Raw genomic sequence first — 20,881 nt, 5'->3', positions numbered from 1 at the left:
TTGAAAAAATGGAAAGAAGTGTTCTCACAGCATTTTCCAGTGGCTAGCTAAACTGATTTAAAACAAGAGTTTAAAATGGCACAAGTCTGCCCAGAGACAAGTCCTCAATCTGACATAAATGGGAGACTGAAAAACACCTTTGTTTTTGTTGTTTTTTCTATGCGAGTGAACCACTTCATTCCCATGGTTATTGCCAGGGCCTCATTTCTACTCACAATTTCCAAACTCTTTGCACGAAATACAACTGTCATAGGTTTGAAATCAAAACTAGCAAACATTTCTGAAAACTGAAACTCTCTTCATATGTGAGGTGATGACCTCAAAAGAGGATAGTAAGTTTTTTAGTTTAATAAAGAGTAACATTACATCAAACTCCCCCTGAGCTTACAAAGGGCAGGCAGGAATAGAATTCCCATTTTGCTGCAGAACAGAGAGATGTGAAACAAACTGATACAAAAATCACATACCAAACAAGTCAGGGAATATAATCTTAGCACCAATCAGCAGTCATTTAACTAATGGACTTGATCCAATAAGGCAATGATTGCTTAAACTCTGAAAACAGTGGGAAGGAATTCAGCACACAGGGAATGAAAACACAAAACTAAGAAATTTTGTGATGTTCATTTTGCTTTTTTATGCAGAAAGATGTCCATTTTTCTCAGTGAAGTATATATGGTGGATATTACATAGCATAACCTGTAGCATTTCTGTTACCTTGGGAAGCTCCATGGCATGAGATTGGGCACTTCCAGCTAAACTATCTACAACTTGTCATGTGTTTAACTAATATGGAATGGCTGATTCTTTTCTATCTTAATTATGTGATTTAAGGCCAAGAGGTCTGACTGCATCATCCTGTCTGTCATGCCTCTCATGCATTTTTTGCCAATTCAACCATCTCTTTATGTATCAGGATTTCCTGTGCAATTGGCTGGGCGTAAAAATTCAGGGAGATTAAGAGCAGAGAAGGAATACTGTGCTAAGATCTCCTAAATCACAAAACATGGCTGCCAAGTTTTCTGGTGGCAACTGCAGTTCTTACAAAGAATGGGCATGATACGGGTGTGCGAATATGCTGAAGCATCACAGGAGACAAATATTACAAGAACTCAGGTAATGGTGATAGTTCTAATTGCACAATCCAAATGTATCCAAGCCAAAACATAATGGGATTAATATGTCAAAGCCATTATCGAATACCAGGATGTCGAATAAATTCTATACCTGAGAGACTCTTCAATCATCCTTCTTCTCTACTTCTGTTTTAAATTTCTCTTCACGTTCCCTCTTCAGTTTTTCTTCAATTTTTTTGCTCTGGTACATTTTCACTCCAGCAAACGCTAAGCAAAGAATCAATGTTTTAGCTGCCAAAATGTACATCAGCAATGGGAAATTCTCCAAAGCCTGAAATGCAAACCAATATATTTAAGCAGTTACTGGAACACTTGGACAATTAAAAATGAATCTACAGGGATGCTATACAGCTTCCTACAGCAACAGCATTATTCAAAGCAATGGTAATGCTCTTCTGTTCATGCTTTTTTTTCTGTAGGAAACTTCAAACTAGGCAGATCAACATCTAGGGGAAAGGACAAAAACAAGTTCACTCAAGTTTGTATATGAAGCTTCTTTGAACAGGTCTTTGCTGCTTTTGCTTGCTTTACAGCAAATGGAATATTGGCACAATCTAGAGCTGAAAAAGGGAAAGAATTGAGTATCTTAAGATAATTGTAAAAGTGGAAATGCTTCTGAACAATTCTCACATAAGCGATGAATCCGTGCATATCAGCTGTCAGACGTGATCCCCAAAGACACTTTTGTGCTCCTAGAAATTTTAATCCATGGTAGTTTTGCAATTAACTTGCCCAGATGTAGAAGGTATAGATATAGACCTTGAAACTGCAAGAAAAGTAAAAAAACCCACAGCCTCCAATGATTCAGTTTCAGGAGTTTTTAATGCCTGGAACCACTGAAATTGCACAGCGTATTTCAATGTTATAAAAGCATGCTACTGCAAGTGTACATGGAGTGGAAAATAAAATGCAAATGGTTAACACTGTGAACTCAGAATACAAATATAACAAGAACAGCACAGGCACTCAGTGAAAGATGTCGATTCCAGAAGGATATGGAGGTACATGAGCTTCCCAGCACACTGTTTCAAAGAGCCACCTGGCCAGCAAGATCGGTCCAGTGGTGCACACACAGTAGGTTCACAGTGCCAGCTCCCCCTTAGCGAGCCTCCTAGTACCCCCCTGTACCCTTAGCAGGCCTTCCAGCACCTCATAAAGCTGTTTGGCCATTGTCAAACTACTGAATTTAGAAAAAGCCTTGTATCCATACACCATTAGTGTGTCCCCTTGAAGTCCACCTGATTTGTGGAGTCTCAAGTGGGGTCTTTTATAACACTGATCTCTACAAGCTGCACATTACCTTTGACATCAGGCCACTCCCCTCTAATTTTACAAAAAAATATCATCCTGTGTCAATCTTCCCACATATTAAAAGCAGCAATCTCTTTAAACCACAGCTCTGCAACACCAGTAAGGTAAAGCCAAGGCTGGGGGTTAGCATTGCTTTCTTGATAAATGGTTTGATTTAACATGTTAAAATTTTTAATGCCTGAAGTACTTGCTCAAACATTTCTGTGCCTTACACACATACCCTTCAGAGTGTTTATGGCCCCAATACACTAAAAGACATAGTGGAGAAAATACCCTCCAATAATGAAAGTTGCTGAGGAAAGAGCAGCTGGAGAAAAGCCTTGAAAGAGGAGAGCCAGGAGGAGCAGAGGCGAGCAGAACAGAGCTTGCCTACCAGCACTGCGCTCAGGTCTAAAGTGTGAGGCCCCAACAGCAAGTACTGGGGCCAGCCTCCAAGGTGCGAGCAAGTATGGCAAGAAAGAACAACAATGAGTCCTCTGTCCCTGAGGTGCAGAGAGTGTGGTAGTTAAACAACCTTCACCTAGGCAAGGAAACCATCTTTAAATGCAGGACCCACCCAACCACATCTTACATGCATCTGCTTGAAAGAGCAGAAATTAGCTGCTTTATGAATGTGGAACATCCTCACCTTCCAGTTAAATGCCACCATCTTGGCTGCGTGATGATATTGTCTGTCCCGCAGCAGGCTGTGCCCAGCACCAATGAACGTCACACTTCTAAAGGTATAGACCAGGGCAGGAGCATCTTGAAGAAATGGAAATTAAAAAAGAATTAGCCAAACTGTTTCTACTCAGCACGTCCACCCTGCACCTCTCTGATAAGCTCATCTGCTGCACAGTGCCTGGCAGCATACCGGTGCCACACGGTTCACGAATGACCTACGTGGGCCTTTTTGGAGCTGAGTGACAGGAGCAACGGCCGTGCTGATGAAGGACAGGGGTTTGACAGGCCCCGGGCAGGTGCCACACTTGCGCAGAGCGGAGGCTGCGCTTCCACCGTGCACAGCACATCTCAGCAGCTGCCCAACTAAAAACACAATGCTGGCTACTTTCGAAAGCTTGACACGTGCACATCACACCGCCTCACTGACGTTTGAGATGTAGCGGACAGCAGTGCACCCAGAAGAGCTGTCTTGCGGTTTTTAAGCCCACCTGCCCTGTTCGGAGCCCAAATGCCTAATGAATCCTAGTATCTAGTATCATTTACCAGTTCCCTCTGATTTACTAATAAATTAAATTCTCCACGCAGCCCATAATAACACAGAAGCGAACCAACCACTCACTGGATCCCTTGAGTGGTCAACGTACATTTCAGAGCTGAACTTCGAGGCTGAGAAATGCCTGAGGGGATGCTGAAGGCTGCAGCACACAGCCACAACACTGCCCTCCCGTCTCTGCTTGCTGCTCCACCAGTACTGACACTGTTTCAGCCGCTGGATTTCAAATTAAGCACGTTTCCCTGCCTGACCCCCTCGAGGTGTTTTCTGTATGTGTAACAACAGAGTCACTGTCAAAAAGCAGGAGGAAGCCCTACTGCTTGGTCCAAACCTTCACCAGCAGCTGGGCTGAATAAATCACCACCGCACCACAATAGCTGCTCCTGACCTTTCTTCAGGAACAGGGAGTCAAGTAAATGTTCTTGCAGCTCCTGCGCTGCTCAGCCAGCTTCTTTACAGAGGCCTTATTTCTCCAGCTAGGGTATTCTCTTCCCTCCTCTTCCCCCAGCTGCAAAAGCCTCACCCTGCAGAGACCACCCTGGAAACGTCCCCATGGAGAGACACCACTGGAGATCTCCGTTATCAAGATCGAACTATACTGATGCAGTGGCATGGTCAACTCGTTTGTCATTCAGTATTTACTGTGTTGATCCTGAGTTGTGCAGCTCCCTTCTCCTGCTGGTAAAATGTCAGGGCAGCTGTGAACTAGGGAGTCACTAGTATTTCACCTCCAAAAAAAAGGCATTTTAACTTCTGATGTTTCCTCCAGAATTTCAGTGGCCATTAAGATTTGAAGTCCCCTACCAGATGATCAGAGCAAAAATCCCACACCAGAGCAGAATCTGGTTCTCAGTGCACAGTTCAGATGGCTACATGCTTCTCAGTGAAACCCAAGTTACACAAGCCTGGCCTGACCTGAAGGGACTGCACTGCCCAACTGGGGTGTCCTCATCTCAAAATGCTGACTTGGGTGAGGGCTTCATCACACACAGTCTTCACTCTTCTCCTAAACTGCTGTAAATTCTGTGCTTCAGACAGAATCAATTTTGCAACATGTTGTAAAAAGGCAAGAATTCAGCCATTCAAACACAGGCTAGCATCTGGCATATGATGCTGAAAATGGGGTTTTAGTGATTTTTTACACATGGAAAAAGTTTTAGACTCAGCAAACGTTATGCGAGCCCATCTGTGGGGTCTGATTGCAGGGTACTGTCCCACCAGCAAGAAGCAGTGTATAATGTGTATCACAGTGTGCACTTCTGCGAATGCTCTTGGTTGCGAGTTGCTTATTTAAGCATTCAGCGCAACACTTTGTAATATTTCTGCTCTGCTGAGACATGAGCCTGAATCTGCCTGAACTGTGTATCCACCAGGAGTAGCTGCACTGAAGTGACAAAGGACAGGAATTAAAGAAATTCTCCCTTTGTTCTGAAGAGTGGTGTTTTGATCCAAAATGTTTCCTGGGAGAGCTGATACTTTTGATGGTCTGTCCTCACAGTGTCTTCTGCGGTTGGAACTGAGCAGGGAAGCCACCACTCTCTCCATGTTGTGTTCCCACATCCTGTGCCACCAGCCTCTGGTGGTCAAGCACTTCTCCCCATTTCACCTCTTGAGTCTCCATTTTGATCCAGACCTTATTAAATACAGCTGAAAACCCAGGACAGAAAAAAATGGGTGGAACTGGGGCACGGGACAGGGAGAAGAAAGTGGGAAAAGGAGAGAAAAAGGCAGGATTCACTTCACATTTGAAAAAAACAATTTGTTAGCACTGAGGTCGTCAATTCAAAAGAAAAAACCTCAGACACTGTACTTTCAAGGTTGTGGTATCTTAAAAGCATGCAGGCAACTAAACAGCTGAAGTTTCATGTTTGCTTTTTCTGAGGCAGATAAGGCACAGATAGGAGTTCAGAACACATCTACAGTCAGGCATTATTTGTTCCCCAGGAAAATGCAAGCTCGCTTGACAAATACAGCGCTATTGGGAACGGAGACTGGGCCCCATGGAAGGTCACTATTACCTTCACTCACAACAAGGAGGTCTCATGTTGAGCCATGTGAGAAAGAAACAGGAGCAATAGGCTCTGCCTGAAGCCCTGCCAGAGACTCTGTGACAGACGCTCCATAAGCTATCCATCACGTACTTGTAGACTCCTGTGCAGGGGAGGATAAAATGATATCACTTTCACACGTATTGGTGGCCTTCTTCACTGTGATTGCACCTCGCCATCACTAGACTATTTACACCCAGACCTCCTCTGTGAAGCAGATCAAACTACTGCAGATAGGCAAGGAAGAGAGGGTCTGCCTGTACCGCACACCTCAGTGCTGTACTAGCAATCCTCCGTTATCTCCAAATGCTGTGAGGTCTTCTGGGTCCAGAGCAGGCAGACAGAGTCACCAATGCAGCCCTAGAGGCTCATGTCCTCAGCAGGGCTAAAGAGCTCTCACGGAGGGCTGCACCAAGTCCCAGAGCTAGACTTCAGCTGATACCAGCCCCAGGATCTCTGCACAACGCTGTGTTGTGCAACACAGACCACCCCAGACAAAGGAGTTGGGCCCCAGTCAGATGGGAAATCTGTGGTGGAGCACAGAATTGAATCCAGGTCTCTCAGCCACTGAATTACAGCTCCAGTCCACCACAGCAACCACATCACAGCCCAGCCACTCACACCATTGTTTGCTTATGCAGCGGCAGAGTATCAACTGGCCTGCAAGCACCAGAAATGTCCAGACAGGCATCTGGGTACTCACAAACCCACTTGAGTTGTATTGGCTGAAAGTCTCACTCAGCCTGCCAATAACTCCATCTACTCAACAAAATGGGACTCGAGCTATTCTCTTGTCTAATGGGAATTTCTGAGCATCTCCATTTTATCCACTTTGTGAAAAGCTATAAAAGCCACCAGCCTCAGAAAGCAGCAAGCTACTAGGGTCATATGACTGCATTTAAAATGGACTGATGGCTGAGTATGTCCTAAGCTAGAAAAGGGGTTTCATTCCCTCTGTCTCTTGTTGCTGCTTTCTTTAATGCACATATTTCAGGAAGCAAAACGCATGCTTCCCACCTGGACAGTCACTGGAGGACTCACCACTAGACGTGACCTGCTGTGTCATGCATCAGGCTTAGCATCTGCAAGACTGCCTCCTCAAAAAAAAGACTACTGGGTCATGGGTCATGGGAGTAATATGGCAAAGCCCAAAGGCTGCAGAGAAACACAGTGGGAGCAACTGTGAGCCAGAGCTGCTGCACTAAGAATCCATCACAAACCACTGCCACAAGATGCAGCAGTTATATTAAGTCAGAAGCACTCAGACCTGTGTACATTTACATTTACATGTGTAGGTAGGTCAGGACATCACTCCATAAAAAGACCTTTGTAATCATTCAGTTTATACGAGTGTCACTGATAAAGAAATTCCTAAACTAACACCAACTCAAGGAACTCAGAAACATAAAGCCATGTAAGATCCTCATACCTGAAGAAGCAGAACTGAAAATATTAGTGATTCCTCTGGCAGCTCGTCACATGCTCCAAACTCTGGAAAATAAGAACAGAGCAGATGGGATATATCAATCATGGCAGCTGGATTAAAATCAAATCAAATCAAACCCAAAAATGTCAGTGGCACATCAGACTGTTCCACTGTGGGTCCCAGGGCACCATTTCAGCCACATCCTAGGGTCCTTGCAAGCTACAGGCCCTCACTTGCTGCCACCACCTTGCCCTAGGAGGGTCTGCTGTGCTGACAGCCTCCGCTGCCTCCATTCCGACCCCAGCTCTGCCCTGCTCCCTGGTCACCTTTCCTGGTCCCTGCAGCACCAGCGCCCAGCACAGCCAGCAACCCACACACACGCTTGAGGAAACCAAACTTTTTCAACAAACGGTAACTTCAGATTCCTCTTTCTGACTTATTTGCTTCCTTTTTTCTTAAGAAAACAACAAAACTCGGCAGATTCATACGCAGTAAAGCACACCTCCAGGCGGCCGTGCATCGTCCCCAGTGGCAATATGCCGGCAGACGGCCGAACAGGGCCTGCCTGCGGTTTACAGCCAGCGACCGTGTCTCCAGCAGCTTTTAAACCTCACGGTCCCTCGTCCGAGAGGCGGCCGGGAGGCCGCAGGTTACTGCGACGGACCTTCAGCTGCCGCCTCACACACCCGCTGGCGGCAGGGGCCGGGGCGGGAACAGGGCCTGTGCGGGGGTCAGGCAGGCAGGGCGGTGGGCAGGGTGGCAGGCAGGGGAGCGCAGGACGACAGGCAAGCAGGGTGGGCAGGCAGGAGCACCCAGGCAGGAGTATAGGCAAAGGAAGGCAGGCTGGCCAGGAAAGGGCTGGCGGGGGCGGGGGGGCAGGCAGGGGGCCTGGAGGACGGGCAGGGGAGGCAGGTAGACAGGCAGAAGGGCAGGGCAGGCAGGAGGGCAGGAGAAGGCTGAGGGGAGCTGAGGGTTCTGGGGCTGGCTGGCAGGGGCACAGGCCGGAGGGCAGGCAGCAATGCAGGCAGAGCAGGCCGGGTGGGGGGGGGGGGGGGCGCCCCGCTCCTGCCCGATCTCGCCCCGCCGCCCCCGCCAGCCCTCCTCCCACCCCGCGGAGCCGCGGGCGGCCGCGCCAACAGGGGGTGTGGGGGAAGGCCCAGGAACACGTCTCCTACCTCACGGGGCGGCCATGGCTCTGGGCGGGAGGGCGCGATAAACTACATCTCCCAGGAGCGGCAGCGGCAGGGCCCGGCAGTGCAGGACCGGCAGAGCGGCCGCCTCTCCCCGCGTCGCCTCGCCTCGCCTCGCCCCGGACACCTCTCCCGCAAACCCGCCGTGCCCTGGCCGCCGCCTGTGGCCGGAGCAGAAAGTAGCCCCTTGTTTCTTCCAAAAAAATAATAATTTTGAGGTAAAGCAATTCCCACATGTCCCAGAGATGTAGGCCCGAGGGCAAAGCAGTCCGGGTCCCTGTCGTCAGCTTCGCCTCACAGCCGCCTGCCAGCCACCGGGAGCAGGGCCGGGCCAGAGGCGGGAGCTGCCGCCTGGTTTTGGCGGGGAGCAGGGCCTGAGCGGGTCGGCGAGCTGCTGGGATGCTGGTGCACCTGGACAAGCTCTGCAGGGGTGCTCCTCCGGCTGCACCTTGCCGGAAGGGGCTCTCCGTGACTGTAGCCGTAGGCCCTGGGCCTGGGCCCTACGGCCGTAGTCACAATGGCCGTAGGGCCCAGGCGGCCTCCAGCCGCTCGGTGCAGCACGGTATCGGCGCTGCACCAGCCCGCGGGCCCCGGGGGCAGGGAAGGTCCTGCAGCCTGGGTGTGCAGCACGCCCATGGCAGGAGCAGGGGAGCTGGCAGACACCCACAGGCCACCCAGGGGAGGTGGGGGAAAGGGGGCATGCTGGGCGGGGAGAGGCTCGCCAGATGGCTGTGCTGGGACCTGACAAGCCTTCCCCAGCGCTCACGGACTGAGATCATTCAAAGGCTTATTACTATGCCAGCACAAAGCACATCTGGAGCATGACAGCAGCTGCTGTGCCAAATCTCAGGACTGGTCTCCAAAACAAGCCGAAGCTTCCCAACAAAGGAAGCCCTTTTCTTTTTCATTTCTTTTTAACACAAGCAAAACAAAATTGTCGGAAATGCAGCTCCAGACATGGCTGAAGTGTTTCAGCCAAAACTTTCTAAAAACACACAACAAGCCCACACGATAGACAGTCAGCATGGGAACTTTTAGTTTAAGCGATTTAAGTCTGGCAACATGAATAGGAGCTAAACCCAGAGTCTTACAAAAGGAAGCACGTTTTAATACTAGAAGTATCACCAGTTCTGCTTCTAATTATTCCCTGAGAGCCAGTGTTGTGATACTTCAGCAGCGAAGGAGAAGATAAACCATCCTGAAAACCCATTTTCCAGCCAGTGGAAACTAGTACTCAACATGGGAAACCCTTAGGAAGCACAGCAATGGGACAGCCTTCATAGCTGGGTATAGAAATCCCTCCTCTGAAAGCCACAAGGCAGGATCTCAGTGGTTTACACTGAGCCCTGGCTGATGGGATGTAACCAGCGCCTCTATCACCTAGCTTGCACCCCAGGTAGACAAATTGCTCTGGAGAACCAAGGAGCAGCAGAGAAGACAGCTTGGCCAGCTATGGACTTGAGGACAGATGATGAACCTCTGGAAGCTGCCCTGCACAACCGCGACATGCTCCTAGATGAGACTGCTAGTTTAGCAGCTCTTCTCTATAAAACAGGCCTTGTCAGAAGGCCATGAGTCAATCTCTGCTGCCAATGAATAATGAAATCAAAATGGGAGCCAGATCATTAAAAAAAATTAGTTTGGAATGAATGTGTGTAGGTATAGGTTACCTCTTATGATTCATGGCATTATTCAGTCAATAGATGGAGATTTTGATATTTTACTGTACATTTTCAAGTTATTTTTAAGATGGGCTTTAGTCATACAGTTTGGATCTAAATCAGCACTTTTGACCACTAAATCACAGTTATTCTGAGGTGGGAACATCCAGATCTGCTTCTGGATTTAAAAAATACTAAAAAAAAATCAAGATATTCATTCTCTTGGTTTTATTTTCCTGAAGAGCAGACTATCAAAGCAAAGCACAATCATGCATTTTTCGTGGGTGTTCCCCAAGCAGCTGTGCCAAAGTCCTCATGGGAAACAGCAATGTTGATTTCCTCAGCACTCTGTTCCACCTTGACCTGTCTGTTAATTTAATGAACAGTTTCACAGCTATTTGTAATTCCAGTGGGTGCCCTACATGTGGCTTTATGATTTCCTCATTGCTAGTGTTTCCAAAAAGTCAAGGTGATCCAGGGGTTGTTTTGTCCTTTGCACCCAAGTTTTCATGGATCACACACTTGAGGTCTTCTCGATTCAGAACCTGGCTTTTATACTTCTCGCCCCAGTCCTCAACGATGTACTGATGATAGGGGTCATTGGAGTGCTCTCGCCTCTTTGATTTCACAGTACTCACCAAGATCGCCACAATAATGAAGGAGAACATCCCAATCATCACCATCAAATAAAGGATAACGTAGTCAAAGTTTTCAGCATCGACCTTGGCTTGCAATTTATCCGCCGCTTCTGTCATGTTTTTCCTCCAGCCATTCATGTAGGTGAGAAAGGTATCCTTGAAAATATTTTCCACCGCCCAAGTGAAGTTTCGCATTTCAGCCATCCTTGCAAGTTACGGTTACTAAAGACAGCACGATACTTATTTTAATCAAATATCTATAAAACAGTTACATCGTTTTCTTTTGTCCACATTATGGCAATTAAATAATAACACCTGCCACTTGCCAGTGAGAATGTAGTACCAATTTTAGGTCAGCTGAGAATCCCCGTCTCTGAGTGGTTCAATATGTTCAGAGACCCAAGGGAGTCTTACTTTCCTCACTCAGGTCACTTTTGGTCTGTGGGAAGCCAAACACGCTTTGGTGAAATCCCGTGAGCGTGGGCCCTCCTGACCTATGTTACAGGGCTCAAGGCACGCTGCCTTCCCTGCTGAGGCAGTAGCTCTCAAGAAGCTCTGAGAAAAGCCACTGTCCTTTTCTGCCTTTCCTACCTAAAGAGGAGGGTGTGACTGCATTGCAGACTGCCAGCCTGCAAAAAGCAAAGGGTCTGGTACAGGATTTCAGTCTTATGCTCCTGTATGACGCCTGTCCTTCAAAGCTTCAGGCCAACCAAGCCCTACAACATGTGGCAAAGCTTCCACAAAAAGTCACTTGATCTCAGTGCAGTCTTCAAGCAATGAGGAGCTTACTGCAGCCTGCGGTAAGGGGTGCTGAATTTTCATCACTAATAAGAAGTTGCGGTGTCTTTCCAACTTGAGTTCACCAGTCTACCTTCCTCTGCTTGTTGGACTAGCCTTGTGAAATCAGCGTGCACAGAACAGGCACGCACACACAGAAGGATGCGGGTACACGTGCATGTAGGTGTCTCTGCAATTATACACTCACACTCGCTCAAGCACAGGGGATAATGGTAATCTAATGAAACTAAGCAAGCTATAAGAAAATCCAAATACAAACTGCCTTGAAATTTTTTTTGTGTAAAATCTCTCTGCTTTCAGAAAGAACAAAAATTGCTATGCTTTTTCAGTAGGAAATCAAGAATTATCAACATAAACTTACCTTTCCTGTGTCCTTCTCTAATAAGATTCACGGTAATAATCAGGATTTTGAAACTCCTCTGGATAATATGATGGTACTCTCAAAAGGAGCAGAGATATCTTAAACTTTAAGTAGCCTCCAGCCTGCACAAGGCTATAAGCATTTGTCTGTTAAATAAGTGCCTTGTACTGCAGGCTTTATGTTTATATTACATTTAATGCTAAATCTTATCTCACCTGGAAAGTCAAATATTGGCTGACAGCTTACATCAGTCATCCTGTCAGATGCCGAGTACTACTCTTTATGCTTATTACTGCAATTTCATGTATTGTAAAAGAGCACTGTTGTGCTTTCTAGAGGTAAACATTGTTGTAGCTCGATCTTTGTTGACCCAGACAGAAAAAGAGTAAAGACGAGCTCTACAAAATAATGATAGTAATAATATTAATAATAATTCCCTTGGCTGATTTGGGCACAAGAGGCTGAGCACTGAGCAGGCAGTGTGAAAGGCCTGCCAGGCTGCTTAGCACCCAAAGGGAAGAATTTTCTGCTTCGCTTCCCCTGGGAGGTTGGCGATACGTGTCTCCTGTCTCTTTCTCTGTTCTTTCTCCTTCCTGCGTTTCATGTTTCCCCTGTCCTTTGCCATAAGCTCAGCCTTCCTCTCCCTTTCCCCTGGCTTCCCCACACAGTTTGCCTTTCTTCTTCTTCCACCAGGATTGTGCTTGTTAGTGACTAACCCCTCCGTGAAGCCCTTGCTGTGAGAAGCAGGTCCTTGGACACAGCCAAGACCAGCCTCTCTGAGCTCTGCTCTGTATGCACCTCACTCGTGATCTGGAGCAGGAAAAGACAAAAACTTATTAAAAAAATAAGCAGAATTAATTAACGATTTTATTTCTAGCAAATAGCACATGCTAACACCTAACTGAAAGGCTCTGAGTCAGACCTTAGAAAATAGCAGCGTGCTCAGTGAAATGAGACAACTTTGGTTTTAGTCAGCAGCAGTTCCTGGCCGTGATGGGGACATCCAAGGGAGGGGGATTAGGGTGGGATTGTGGTGCACAGTGGTGCACAAGCACATGGGCTGGGACAGACTTTCTGTAAAAAATAGTTTCATTTTACAGGTAGTCCTGCCTAAGCAATTTGCAGAGAAAGCAATTCTCGGGGAGTTCTGCTTTGAGGAAGATAAAGCAAACATGGACTACCACTGAATCAACAGCGCACATCAGAAAAAGGGAGATACGCTCTTGGTACGGAAAAGTGTTAATCCCCGAGGAAGCCCTGCTAGTGCCGTGCTGCTGACATTGTCATGGTTACTGCTATCATTTCTTCTGGATGATTTTCTGTGCATGAACACCTCCCAGCACGGGGGCGAGCTGCTGGCAGCATTTCCTCTCCGATCCCCCGCTTCTCTCTGGCAGTTTCCCATGTGCCCTCAGCTCGGCCCCTCGAAGTTGAGGTAGCTGGCAAGCTGCTTCTGTTTGATGAAACCCATAAGCCAGAGGGACCACTGCAAGTCCAGCCTCCTGCATTGCGTAGCCAGGGACGTGCCCTTGTTGGTCTTGGCCGAATAAAGTCCCTCGGAGCCATCAGCATGCTGTTAGAGGAGCACCCAAATGCAGGGCTGTAAGCCTGGCTACGGAAATGAGAGAGGAGCCATAGCCCTGGAGGTTCCCAAGCAGAATGGCTTGGGAACTGCTGCCCTGGACTGCCAATAACCGGGTGAAAGGACTTACCACTCCTTCAAGCAACCTCTTCTACCTTCTGTTCCTGGCCAGTCCTGTTTGGCCAATACTTGCAGGCATACACTCACGCACACACACAGGCATACCTACATATATAAAAGATGCATATGTTGTCAAGCAGACATGAAATTTAACTGCCAGCTGTGTTCTCAACCACACCAGAAAAGTCCTGGAATAATCACGTTCTGCTGCGTGTCCCCTGAAGGTCACATTTGCTCAGGGTTTGTTTAGCCTCTAAAGCAACGAGGTGATCAAGGACAGACAGCGTGGAACTGGTTAAAAAGAAGGAGGGGCAGCCAAATGTCTTGGACAGGAAAAGTGACTGCCTTAATATTGTTCTCCCAAATTGAGACTAATATTAAACAAAAGGCTCCTGATCTTAATGGAGAGAGGGAGGAACGGCTGGTTGAGCCTCCTGTCTCTACCCCAAGGATGGCAATCAGGAAGAGTCCCTGGTGACTGGAAAAAGACAAATGTCATGCTTATCCTTGAGAAGGGCAATGATGACCTAAGGAACTGAAGGATGATAACCACATCTCAAACCATGTGATGATTAAGGGACAAATCCTTCTGGAAGCCATTATCAGGCACCTGAAGAACAAAAGGTGATTGGAAACAGCCAGCATAGATTTACCAAGGGCAAATTGTGCCTGATCAAGCGGATTGCTTTCCATTGCAAGATGATGGGAGGACTGTTTCAGCGGATGAAGGCAGAGTGGTAGTGGTGGTTTACCGTTGCTTTAGCAAGGTTTCAGCCTGGTCTCTCATAATATCCTTGTAGCCAGGTTGGCGAGATATGGACCAGATGTGTGGACTCCAGAACTAGCTGGACCACTGTCATGGGCAAAATAGAGTAAATGACAACCCACGGCAGATCTGGATGCTGGGCTTTATGTAAGAACCAAGAAGATTAGTGCTTTTACATGCATCTGCCGGCTCCACCGCAGCGACTGACCATTCACTGATGACGCAGTGCTGTGGCAACATCTGCTCTTGCCTCCCAGGCGTTGTGGAGCAGGTGGGTCCATCCCGTGACAGGGTGTTGTCATCAGCAGGAGGTACACCACATGTAAACGTGCACAGTATTTAACAATTAGTATAAACAACATTACAATTGGATGCATTTTCACATGTAGCAGCCCTGTGGTCTTGAAGGCACCATTTGAGGAAAACATTTTCTTTTTAGATGTACGATAGGCTCAGAACTGAATGATATTCACGCGTTCATAACCTTCGTGATTGATAACCCTTCTGTGACTGTTTAGCAATGTATTCATTGTTGACTATTGTACAAATCCGTTGTTAGTCTTACTGGTGAGACGGTGAAGAAGGTAGCAGACATACTGAAGACCTTGTGATTAGACCCAGATCTCATAGGAGGGTTTATGTGAGTTCATTAGCAATTCACCTCTCCCAACATTTTGCAATATCTATTGTAAACGCATAAAGGGAGACTCATAAATAAACACAAACATGCATACACATAACATACATAGGTCAGTATCTATAGGATTGGAATGGGGTGCTCAGTTTTCTGTGTTTCCTGTAGAAGATAAGATTAACAGAAGATTGTTATTAATAGTGATCTTTGTTCCCCAGACATTTCCCTTCATAAGAGCTTCCAGTATACTCGGTCACTTTTTTCCAATCCTCCATCAGTTGTTTCCCCATATTCTCTACAATAAACAGGCAAACTTTACACTTTATTTTAAATCAGCAGTTGATGTATTTATACACAGCTTTTGCCATCTTCTTTTTCCTTCCTTTTCTTTAAAGTAAGTAAATTAACCATACATAATTCATGAATTATAGGGTTCATTACTTAGGATCATGAATTTATTTTTTTTTTTAACATTATAGGGTTTACATTATAACATTAACATTATAGGGTTAATTCTTAGAAACAAAAGAATATAGCTATTAAGTGTGGTTATTGGAGAGGTATGAGTATCCTCTCATATGTACCTATGTAATTTTCCTTTGGTATTTGTTCTGGTTAAATCATAATATTGTACTATTCACTGTGCCTTTCAGACCTCAAACCTTTGTCTACACAGACTTAACCCACAATCTTCTCAGCCTTTAACTACTGATATGCTATACTGCTAGCTACTGATACTTAGAGCGCTGATAGCATTTAATTAGTTTCTCCACTGCTTTAAACTCTTTTCCTTCTTGATAGCCCTCCTAGATGCCTTCTGGTATTTACACATTTGCTTAAAAGAACATTAGTGAAATCAACAGTTCTGTCCCTGGGTCTGGCTGCTGCTTTTCAAGTTGTTGTCTGTCAGTCGATTGCCCTGTAAAACAAAAAGACCTACCAAGGCCACTAGGTTTTTATACTTTGTCTTTAACTGTGACTGCTGAAACCTTTCCTCCTAAGATTACTCAAGATTACATCTATTAATTAAGTTTGAACTGTTTCTTTATCTTGATTTTTCTTTATAATCTAATTTTTACTACATTTTGGGACATTTTCCAGTTCCTTCTGGTTTTTCATAATAGTGTTGATAATTAAAAGATACTGCCTCTTTATTTTTTGTTTTGCAGCTGTGCTTCTAGGACTCTTACTGTTTCTTGCATTCTTGTGCCGAGCCTCTGCAGTGGGTCAGCATGTGTAAGCTACCACCTCTCCAGGAGCTTTGACTTCCACCTCTCGAACATTTAACTCTTCTGCCTCTGTTTGCCTTTCCTCTGATCAAATCATTATGGTTTCATTTTCTTTCTGCATTCACCCCATGCATGATGGATGTTGTTTTCATTCCCAGGGTAAGGGAGTTAGGATTTGTACATCGTTTCCTCTCAAGGGTATGGTTTTCGTCGCAGCTGGGAGTTTTGGTGTCCTGCCCTGTGCAGGTTGGGTTTTCTTTTTAAGTGAGGAAATAACTTAAAAAGAAATTGTTGCAATTGTTTATTTCTTATGTAACTGTTCTTCCATCTTTCAGGGAGCAGTGTTTAGAGCTTTCATTCTTAGCCTATTTTCTTGGTCCTTTGTCTGCTCAATGGTAAATACATTTGCTGGTTCAACGGTTGGGGTATTCTGTTTTTCTGAGAGACCCTGAGACTTAATTGCATGTTATACAGTTTGATCACCTGTTATAACACTTTGGGTACATTTGCAAAAGTATTAACCCCCATCCCTTCACATAGGATCTGGCATGGGTGCCAGCTGAGAGGAACAGCTGATCTGCTGGAAGGTTGGCTGCTATTCAGAGGGATCTTGACAGGCTGTCCCCAAAATGTTCATAGCTGGTAAAAACCTATCTCTAAATATTAGAATAACTCCATGTCTGAAGATCGCTCCCTCGTCACGTCAGAGACCCACATCAGAATGCACTGTCCTTAATACCTTGTGTAGAAACAATGAAGAGTGCAGACAGCAGAGAGGGACAGCTGGAACGGTCCTTTGTGACTAAATAAAAATATGTGTGACAAAGCAACATTTTCCAGTCATCACTGAAATGAGAGGAAAAGCATCCCGAAGGAAAGGGAATTTTAACCATATTTTGTTAAGCAGTACAAACATAAGCAAGGTTGTGAGGAAGACCCTTTGTGTCTCTGCGAAAAGAGTGTATCTCATCAGGATGCATTTGACAGTGAGAGACTCCAGCCTGAGCAGTTTCTCAACCCTGAATGCTTCAAAAAAACAACCAGGAAGAACAAGTCCTGTCCTGAACTCTGTGTCTGGTGCCGGGACTGCACTGCAACTGAGGTACCGGCACCTGCCACCCTGCCCAGAAATGCACTGCTCCCCTCCGTCCAAGCTGCAGGGATGGAGAAATCGTGGCCAGGCGGAGACTGCAATCATTCAGCTTTGTTGCTATGGTTTTATGTGTTGCTGTTGCAAAAGCTTTAGAGGATAAATAAGGGTGTTGCCTGCACATAGCATTTAAATGAAAAAGCAAACACTAATATTTCACCAAGTCCGATGCTTAGCTTCTAGTGACTTAAGGAAATTCACTCCTCAGCCTCTTCGAGATCACCCTTCTGAAAGCAAGAGGGAAAATAAACACCTTTCCAAACAATGGCCACAGGGATGGCTTTTGCTGGGTACAGATAGCTCTGAGGGAAGCGTTGTCCAACACGCTGCAGGTAAAGGGCATCCCCACATCAGCCCTGGAGAACATGAGCTGCTGAGTGACCTCCACTCCCAGCACGGGCAATGGGTATGGTACCTGCATGCACCACTGATAAACTGCTCAGCAGCTGGCGGCACTGTGCCCCTCCTGTCTGCTAACACCAGGGTAGGACTAACAAGGGCTACCTGTTATGGCTACATGCCCGTTAGCACCTCAGTGTGTGTGCCTGCGTGTAGGCTGATCAGCTCTTATGTGGAAACCCCATCCTCACTGCAGCCCGGGCAGCCGAAGAGCTCCTGAAAGGCAGATGGGGCTGTCAGCTCCCAGCCTGACCTCTTCACACTGCCACAACCTGAGGACAGCGTCCTTCTGGCTGGGAAGATAAGATGTGGCAACTGGAATGCATGTATGTGTGTCCCTCAGAGAAGAAGAGAAACCTGAGGTGCCCGCACAGGTTCCCTCCTAAATACCGAGTGGATTTTCACCATACTTTCAGGTGTAATTAAACTATTGTTGCCTGCAGCTAAACTGCAGTGCACCACCTGCAGCTATCTGAAGGCAAGGTCCTGTTCAAGGCCAGTGTCATGAAAGGCAAAGTTAATGGTAATAACTGACAGCAGCAATTTTGCTCCTAACAGAGTAAGCTGAATCTGTCCTTTGGATGGAAAGCTGCAGGTCAGTTGCTTGCTGGGTTGTGGGTAGGAACCACAGAGCTCTGCAGGCACACACCCACACACCTCCCACATGCACAAGCACACTCGGTACCACCCAACATAGCTGCCCTCTGCTCCTCACCCACAGTCTCCAGGCCCTTATGGAGAAATACAATCAGCAGCTCAGCCAGAGCAGTTAAAGAGTTGGAGAGATGGTAGTAAAGAGTTGAATGGGGAGTATAAATGTCACCCAGGGCAGCGCACGCAGCGGGGTAACTGGTTGTGCCCACCTGCCCTCTGCTTCCATAGAGTACCTCTGAAAACCACAGGTCATTTGCCATCGGTGGTTTGAACTAGCACCAGCGGTGGTATGGAGGCACCGCTGTCCCTCATGCCCCCCACCTAGCCTGGGATCTGGGCCCTCTGCTCTGGGAGCCCCTCTACAGCTCTGATGCTTATACACTTGACAGCTGTGCTCCTGGTCCTGGAAATAAAATTGCATCACGATCCATCAGGCTCAAGTGGGAGTTTTTTTTGTCCTGGCATTTGCTCTTATAAACACTATCTGTGTAGCTAAAGACTGACTAAAGAAATGTGTGCTGTGCACTTCAATTAACAGACAGAATAAGACCTTCTGAGACATTAAGGTAGTGACTGCTGGTGCCACATAGAAATGCTTGCCCTGTGCAGAGAGCCAGCCCAGTATAAGACATAGGTGTCATCTATACCTGCATGTCAATTTGACTTCCAGTGATGTCCACAGCTGAACGTTATGACAGATTAACTTTTCTTCCTTCTGAGTGTGTGGGGTCTTTAGATGCCTGGGCTGGGGAAAGGAAACAGCTCTTAACGTGTTCTCTCCGCTTCCCCACAAGGCATCCGGAGACAGGCAAGGCAGACCCTTGGTGGTGCTGAGGTTTTGTTTGGGATTGCAGTGGGTAGCAGTTCACAGAAATTGCAGCACAGATGTGCAATGGTAGCAGGCATCGTGCCACACCTGCTCTCTAGCAAAAAGCCATTTCTCACAACCAAACTCACTGGACCCTGGGGTCTCCTTAAGAGCGAGCTGCTAGTATCGGGGAGTTTCTGGGGAATGGAAACTGGGAGAGGCACCCTTGCTGAAACGGCATTTTATTGCAAAGTCCTGTCCTCATAAAGCCAAGGGAAGGGAGAGTAATAGTTACAGCAACAGGCCATGGGTTTGGCAGGAGATCGTCGCACTGGCAGAGGTCACCGATTGCAACAGCTCCTCTGGGCAGGGGCAGCTCACAGCTTCTGATGGGGCTGAATGCCCACAGTAACACTGCCTGGCTTCAAGTCGTGTTCCTTCTCCTTTCATACCCTAACTGCAGAGGGTGGCCTGTAAGCTGGATCCAAATCCTGACTGAGTCTCTGAGTCTTTACAAAAGGAACTTGTCCCCTTCTTTCTTCACACAGTGCACTGCTAAGCTGTGGACCTTCTTGCCACAGGACACTGTAGATGCTAGTAGCTGGCAAGCATTCAAAAGCGATTAGATTGATTCAGAGAAGAAAAATGTATCAAGAGTATTTGAGTAAAAAGACATCATGCCCTGTCACAGCAGACTGCTGAGGATTGTTCTGGGGAAGCATGACTACATGCTTGCCCCACTTTTATGGTCTTTCTTAGGCTTCCAGGTTTGTCCATTCCCTTGGCTGATTTCTTCACTTAACGAAACCTCCCCACCCTGTCTGGTAGAGGCGCAGGAGAGGCAGGAAAGAGGACGGTGGGAAAAGAAAAAAAACATGTAGGAATCAACCTGTCCAGTGGACAACGGAGAAAACAAAGGGAAGGATGTAAAGGTCAGTAGGATGCTCCTGACAGACCTCCCCCTCTGGGGGCAAGGGTGCCATCACTTGATGGAGCTTCAGGTGGGACAAGGTAAATAAAAAGGGGAGGGCAGGGGAGCAGCCAGAGCCTTTCTAGAAGGCTCTGCAGGGGTCAGAAGAGAGATCACAACCTGCCACCCTCAGGGTACTTGTGTGCCAGGGTGTCTCTCTTGCCACAGAAGGCTAGACGGACTCATGGCTGATGCAGGATAGACATCCTTACATTGTTGTAGCCCACTGGTGCTCCAGAGTGGGCTTCAGCCCCAAGTTTGATGGCAGCAATGCAGAGTTACAGCTGAGAGGTGGATCAGGACAGAGGTGCAGGGGTACTTAGGCCAGCTTTGGTACCAGCCCTCCCATGGGCTGCCCCTCCGGCATGACCCAGATTGTAAGCGAGCCAGTTCTGCACTCCTGGCTCAAGTGAAGTCCACAGAAGCCAGTGGGGAATTTGGATGGAATGGAACAAGGAGAGCCTGCACTGGAGCTGGAGTTACTGCTAATACACACTTTCACAGGGCTTGATGTTGTTAACTCACATGTCTGCAGACTTACGGACTTGTTGCTGAAAAGTAGCACATATAAGTGAATCATCTGTTTTCATAACTCCTCAGCAAAACAAGTGGTCTGATTCACATGGGCAGGAGAGTTCAACCATTTCTCCAGGAGGGCTGCTGCGACATCTTAGCAAGGATGCATTTCAAGACATGTTTTAAAGCAGTGCTGTTTAGAAGATAGAGGACTGAAGTCAAGGATTAAATTCTAGCCCCCCTGGTCTCTGAAAAATTACAAGACACT

At 46.9% G+C, this 20,881-nt stretch overlaps 2 protein-coding genes across 9 annotated transcripts in view; both read right to left on the bottom strand.

Moving 5' to 3' along the window:
• Window positions 1-8,450, bottom strand: part of SMIM11 (small integral membrane protein 11) — a 64,790-nt gene extending 56,340 nt beyond the window's left edge. For 5 of the 7 annotated variants that reach the window (XR_012777987.1, XM_075518126.1, XM_075518136.1 and 2 more), the window contains exons 1-4: window positions 8,313-8,450; window positions 7,141-7,202; window positions 3,076-3,191; window positions 1,228-1,407 (exon numbers count right to left, since the gene is read on the bottom strand). Coding sequence is in view for 6 of the 7 variants with exons in the window: in XM_075518126.1 (XP_075374241.1) it covers window positions 1,240-1,407; window positions 3,076-3,096 (189 nt within the window). In the remaining variant the exon portion in view is untranslated. Of the gene's footprint in view, window positions 1-1,227; window positions 1,408-3,075; window positions 3,192-7,140; window positions 7,203-7,625; window positions 7,825-8,312 lie in introns of those variants that run through there. The other 2 variants (XM_075518092.1, XM_075518147.1) reach the window with 2 other exon arrangements.
• A 1,612-nt stretch (window positions 8,451-10,062) lies between these two features.
• KCNE2 (potassium voltage-gated channel subfamily E regulatory subunit 2) overlaps window positions 10,063-20,881 on the bottom strand; it is a 70,288-nt gene continuing 59,469 nt past the window's right edge. For both annotated transcript variants that reach the window (XM_075518077.1, XM_075518068.1), the window contains exon 6: window positions 10,063-10,848. In XM_075518077.1, coding sequence (XP_075374192.1) covers window positions 10,453-10,830 — 378 coding nt within the window. In that variant the 5' untranslated portion in view covers window positions 10,831-10,848 and the 3' untranslated portion in view covers window positions 10,063-10,452. The remainder of the gene's footprint in view (window positions 10,849-20,881) is intronic.

This window comes from Mycteria americana, chromosome 1, assembly GCF_035582795.1.
Source record: "Mycteria americana isolate JAX WOST 10 ecotype Jacksonville Zoo and Gardens chromosome 1, USCA_MyAme_1.0, whole genome shotgun sequence".
In the NCBI taxonomy this organism is placed as follows: Eukaryota; Metazoa; Chordata; class Aves; order Ciconiiformes; family Ciconiidae; genus Mycteria; species Mycteria americana.
Note: the sequence above shows the minus strand (reverse complement) of the source record. Positions and strands in the feature narration are given on the sequence as shown.